This window comes from Nothoprocta perdicaria, unplaced genomic scaffold, assembly GCF_003342845.1.
Source record: "Nothoprocta perdicaria isolate Ctin4 unplaced genomic scaffold, notPer1 scaffold_6, whole genome shotgun sequence".
Lineage (NCBI taxonomy): Eukaryota > Metazoa > Chordata > Aves > Tinamiformes > Tinamidae > Nothoprocta > Nothoprocta perdicaria.
The window spans coordinates 795,261-801,078 of NW_020455865.1; the positions used below are offsets into that span (position 1 = coordinate 795,261).

Sequence of the window (5,818 nt, forward strand, 5' to 3'; positions counted from 1 at the left end):
GTGCGGGTGCCGGACGTCACCTGCAGCAGGCTGTGCAGGCCGCGGTGCGGGAGGCGCAGGGCGCTGAGCAGTGGCCTGCCAGCCCTGCACGTCCCCGCGGCAGCGGCTCCCAGCTGCGTGCGAACCGTGCGGCCCCTGAATGCGCGTCTGTGCGCGGCAGCGCCGGGCGGGCGGCCCCTCAATGCGGGCAGTGTCCGGCCCGCGGCTCCTGCTGCCCCGGCGGGGCCGCGGGGGCCGGCGCTGCCGCCACAGAGAAAAGCCTCTGTGTTGGGGCCACGCGGGGCTCCYGCTCCCCGCGGCTGCGCCTGACCCCGCGGGGGCGGCAACAGGGAACGGCAGTGAGTCCCGACGTGTGGGAAAGTCCCGTGTCCCGCAGCAGCCTCGGCCCTGCCGGCGCCTGCCGCCCGCCCGAGGGCAGCGGGGCCGGGGGCTGGCCGAGCCCAGGCGCCCGGCAGCCAGCCTGGCATGGGCCCTTTCCACTCGGGAGTGAGTCAGCCGCGCGCCTCGGCCCCGCTGCTCCTCCCTTCCCTCCGCTCCCGCGTCGCCGCTTCCGCAGCCCCTGTTTCCTCGGGGGATGTGGCCGTGCCGGGGGCAGCTGCCACCCCCATTCCCCAGACTAGGAACGCAGTAGAGTCTCTACCAACACCCCAGTCCTGGGGAGCGGGGGCACCGGCAGGTCCGGCTGACTCCCCTTCCCCGTTCGGAGAGGGATGGAGGCCGGTGCCGCAGGGGAGGCTCCGGAGGCCGCGCTGGCCCCGCTCCTGGTCACATTGCGACATCCTGGCCTYGGGTACCCGCCGGCTCCCGTGTCCGTGCTCGGGGCCACCCGCCTCCCCGCCGGGCAGGTCTAATCCCCTAATCGCTGCGGTCAGAGGTGGTGCCAGCCGCGGGGGGCAGGAATGTCTGCGCGGTGGCAGGGAGGGCCGGCCCGGCACCGTGTCCTCCCTGGCAGGGAGTGGGCACAGGGACTGCAGCGGCTGGTCCCGGACCCATTCCCTGTGCCGCCGGGCTGGGAGAGCCGGGAAGCTGCAGCTGGCGCTTCTTGGGCATGGGCTGTTTTGCAGAGCAGGTCCTCCTGCTGCCCCGTGTTTGGGGCTGCACGGCCRGGGTCTCACCAGCCCCTGGATTGGATGTGCTGTGTGTGTCCCATCACGGTGAGCATCCCGTCATAACACGCACCCATAACGGCATGCATCCCGTCCCAGTGTGTGTCCCAGCACAGCGAGCAGCCTGGCCCATCTCCGCACACATCCCGGCACGGCGAGGACTCCAGCACCGCGCACATCCTGCCTGCCACAGCCGCCCTGCACGCGACTCGCTTGCCGGCACAAAGCTGCCGCTGCGGAAATGTCTCACATCCCTGCGATGTCCCCGGAGCTGCCCTCTGCAATGACAAACATTCCCCTCGTGTTTGTTCTTCTCTCCTGGTCATTTTCCCTCTGCTCCRGGGAGCTGAGAGCCAGGGCCTGGAGAGGGGCGCGGGGCTCTGGGTGGAGCGGCCGCCGCGTTCTCCTGCGGCGCCGGAGCGGCCCTCGCCCCGGCACAGCACGGCGGCGCGGAGCAAAACTGCAGCCCCTGCGGAAGGATAACAAAGCCCCGGAATTAGAGATGCGCTGGGAGTTTATTTTGCTGCAAAAAAATGTCAGAAATCTGCAGTGTTTGGACAGGGATTTGCCGAGGAGTGTGAGATGAAAGGCTGGCAGCGACCCAGCGCGGGGAAAGTCCGGCCCGCGGCCTTTCTTGTGGCGGGGCCGCGCAGCAGGAGCCCCGCGCCGGGCAGCCCGTTCCCGCGCGCGGTGCTGCCGGCCAGGGATGCCGCAGCCGGGAGCTGCCGGGCAGGATCCGCTCCTGCTGCTTTTGCCAGGTTAAAGTGAGAGCACATTTCCCTGGCAGTGAGCGGCGGCTCCAGCTGTTCCTGCTCAGGCTGCAGCTCGGACCTGGAAATGGCAGAATTCCCTCTTTCCCCCAGGATGGAGCCAGGCGATGCTGCCAGTTTCGTGCGCCGGGGACATGGGCTGCCGTGGGCAGTGGGACAGGGAGCTGCCCGTGGCGGGGCCGCGGGCTGCCCCTCACCGGCGCTTCAGCGGCCTCAGGAAGGGGCGTCTTTGAGCTGCACACGCTGTGGCGAGCGCGGGGCCGGGCGGGGACAYGGGGCGAGCGGGGGCAACGCGGCGGGTCCCCGACGCGGGGCAGCCCCAGGGCCGGGCGGGAGCGGCGTGGGGCGCGGGGACGCAGCACGGACGCCCTGCCCACTGCTCCTGACCCCGCGCCAGCAGCAATGACACAAGCGCAGAGCCTGCTTTGCGCGTTGCTTTTTAATACTGTTCACTTCTAAAGGGGCAGGACACRGTGGCGAGCGCGGGCCCCGTGGTGGCGCAGGGGCCAAGCCCCGGGGCGCGTGCGTTAAATAACAAGCTAGCGAGCGGCGGGAGCAAAGGGCAGCGCGGGGCCGGGGGCGGCACCTCCGCGGGGGCAGCGCCGCRCGGCGCCGCTCACACCGCAAAGTGCAGCCTGTAGGTCATCTGGTGGCCGTTGTCCCACGCGTAGAGCACCTTCTCCTTGGGGTTGTAGTCGACCTGCGTGGTGAAGGCGTACTGGTTGAGGAAGGGCAGCCTGGGGTCCGCCTCGGTGTCCGTGTGCGTGTCGAAGGCGTAGGAGATGTGCCCGTCCGTCTGGCTGTAGGTGTCCACGGCGTAGAGGACGCCGCACACCACGAAGCAGTTGCCGTAGGCGCTGCGCTGCAGCCCTGTCCTCCACGTGGTCTCCTTGCGCACGGAGAGGTCTGCCGGGTCGAGGCGGCTCAGGACGATCACCTCCTGCTGCGCGTAGTCGTCGTCCGCCGCCGGGTAGATGACCCAGAGCCCGCTCTCGTCCACGGCGAAGTCGATGTCCGAGTGGCCCCGCCACTTCCAGGGCGTCGCGGCCTCGTAGACCACGTCGTGGAGCAGCGCCCAGGCGGCCACGTAGCGCTCCCGCAGGTCATACTTGATGATGTTCTTGGTGAAGGCGCGGTTGTAGTAGAAGGCGCCGCGATAGACCACGTGCCCGGTGCCGATCCAGTTGTAGGGCAGCTTGTAGACGTTGCTCCAGCGGCCTGAGCGCGGCATGGGGAGGCGGTGAGGGGCTGCCAGGCACCCCGCGCCCCCAGGACCCCGGCCCCGCGCACCCTCACCCTGCTTGAAGCTCTCCAGGCTCCTGAACTCCACGAGGCTGTTGCCGTAGTAGTAGTTGGTGACGTAGACGCGGTCGTCCTTGGCCGCCGGGTCCTTCATCCAGGCGCCCTCGTTGCGCCCATAGCTGTGCTGCTCGGCCGGGGGCTCCACCGAGGCCAGGGTGCCCTCGCACGCTGCGGGCRGCACCGGCAGCGGGAGGGCGGCTCCGCACAGCGCCCATGGGCGCTGCTGGCCCTCCCGCCCCGGCCGCGCTCACCCACCTCCACCGGGCGCCTCGGGGCCGCGGGTGCTGTTGGCGGGGGGCTCGGCGGTGCCCGGGCGCGGGGGGCTGCTCTCCAGCCCCGGCGCAGTCCCCGCGGACGGGGGGATGACGCGGGCTGGGCGCCCGGCCGGGTTTGCTGGGGCAGCCGCCCCCCGCGCCCGGGGCAGCCCGGACTCGCCGCGGCCGGCGCCCCCGGCCGGTCCCTCCGCCTCCTGCCGCGACTTGTAGTAGGTGATGCTGCGAGGCAGCGGCTGCGGCGCCACGGGCRCCCGGGGCTTCGGCGTGGGCTGCGCCGCCCCCCGGCCCTTTGCCGGCTCCTTCCTGGGCTTCTCCGCCTTGGGCTGCTTCTCCTTGGGTGCACGCAGTGCCTCCGCGGCCTTGCCCCGCTCGGGCGGGCTCTTGCGGGTGCTGGCGTAGCGGCCTGTGTCCCTGCCGCGGCCGCCGGCCGTGTCCTGGTGCAGAGCGCGGCGCTCAGTCCCCTGTCCCACGGCACCGTGGCGCGCGCATGGGCAGCACCCCTGGCCCCTACCTGCGCCTTGCTGTCGGCCGCCGCATCCTTCTGCAGCAGCTGGTGGCCCAGGTTGGAGATCTCCTTCTTGATGCCCATCATGATGTCGGAGTAGTTCTCGTAGCGGCGCATCTGGTCGCTAAGGTGCAGGACGCTCTGCTTCACCTGCTCGCTCTCCCTGCTCAGGTTGCTCCTGATGGTCTGTGGAGAGCGGAGGGATGAGGCCCTGTGTAGGGATCTCCCATAGAGATGGCCCCCAGCATCATGGGACCAAGTGGACAGCTCACTGTGGGGCTGAGGGTCCCCTGGGAGCACGACGAGGTCCTAGCCCAGCTGTGCAGCTGCCCCAGCACAGACCTACCTCCTCCAGGGTGTTCATCTGGGCCACCACCTTGTTGATGTAGGAGTGGACCTTCATGAGGTCCATGCTGTAGAGCGTCCCCTCGAGCAGGTCCACCATGGACTGCAGCTGTGGAGGCAGCACCAGGGCTGAGCGAGGGGCGCAGGCACCAGGACCAGCCCTGCGCGGAGCCGCGGAGCACGTGGTACCTTGAAGAGCTCGGGCGCCTGCTTCTTCATCTTCTCCATCTTCCACTCGTTCTCGCAGGGGTTGAGCGAGGAGGGCGGCGCGGTGCAGGAGCACTTGCAGTCGGCCCCCGAGCTCACCGTCTCCACCGTGTAGAAGTCCTCAGCACGCAGGCTGCCGTCGCGCGCCCGCCCGCACGCCTCCTTGCTCAGTGGCCGCAGGATGCACTTGCAGCGGCAGTCGGAGCCCTCCGAGGTCATTCGCACYTGCTCACCCTCGCCCAGCGCCTGCGTGGGACACGCTGCGTGGGACCCTACCCAGCCGCATCCCCAGCCCCAGGAACGTCCCTCTGCCGCCACTGCAGAGCCACATCTGGGACAGCAGCAACTTATGCCCGGCCCTGGGGATGGGAGCCGAGTGCCTGGCARTGGCACCAAGGGCCGCTCACTCCATTTCACACCCCTACATGGGAAAAATCCATGCCGGAAGCCGGGCTTTGGCCCGGTTGCTGACCTGGAAAAACTGGCTTATCCGTGCCCAGGGCTCCTGTCTCCCCGGCTCGGTGGCCGGCCGGGGACTGCGGCGCGGGGGGAGCAGCTCAGACAGCCGGGCTCCTCGCAGGCGGCCGCCAGCGCCGGGAGGAGCTTCCTGCCTCCCGGGTCCCTGGAGCAGCAGCCCGAGGCTTTTCCTCCATGCCCAGCTCTGTGCCAAGGGCCGCTGCTGCCGCCGCCAGCAGATGCTTCCCCCGGCTGCCGGCCCTGCAGCCCCGTGGGAACAGGATGCTCCCTGCCCAGGCGCCACTGCCCCGGGGAAACCGCGGGAGCAGAGGAGCCCTGGGACCCTGGACGGGAAGGGGGGACACGCGCCGGGCTCCCGCTCCCGGCTGCTTCGGGTGCCGGGCCGCCCCAGCGCCCGCCCTGCAGCTCCCAGGGGCAGCGCCGGCCCCGAGCCAGGCTCGGGGGAGCGGCTGCGCCAGGGCACAACGGATCCGGCCTTCCTCCTCCTCCTCCTCCTCCGCAGGGCTCCTTACCGAGGCGGCCGCGCGGGCACCGGAGGCGGCACCTGGTCCCCCCGCAGACACTGAAGTCATGCGGGCGGCGGGGGCAGCGGCGGCCGGACCGAGTCCCACGGAGCCCGGGCGGGACCGAGCGCGGACCCCGGGCGGTTCCGTCCCGCGAACATCCCCGTTCCGCTGGAAGACCCTCGCGCACCGCGCGATCGGGAGCCAGGGGCACCCCCGGAGCGGAGCGGAGCCGCGCCCGCCCCTGCCCGCGCCCCGACGGCGCCGGTGCCGCTTCCTACCGTGGCGGCTGCCAGCGCGGGCAGCAGCAGCAGCGCCGGGAGCAGCA

At 71.1% G+C, this 5,818-nt stretch overlaps 1 protein-coding gene across 1 annotated transcript; it reads right to left on the minus strand.

Annotated features, from left to right (window-relative positions):
* Window positions 1-2,489: 2,489 nt before the first annotated feature.
* Window positions 2,490-4,756, minus strand: OLFML2A (olfactomedin like 2A). Its single transcript, XM_026049381.1, is given in 5 exon segments — window positions 2,490-3,094; window positions 3,173-3,887; window positions 3,965-4,144; window positions 4,305-4,412; window positions 4,493-4,756. Coding segments are annotated over 5 exon segments (1,842 nt in total). The 5' UTR covers window positions 4,730-4,756; the 3' UTR covers window positions 2,490-2,492.
* Between the last annotated feature and the right edge of the window lie 1,062 nt (window positions 4,757-5,818).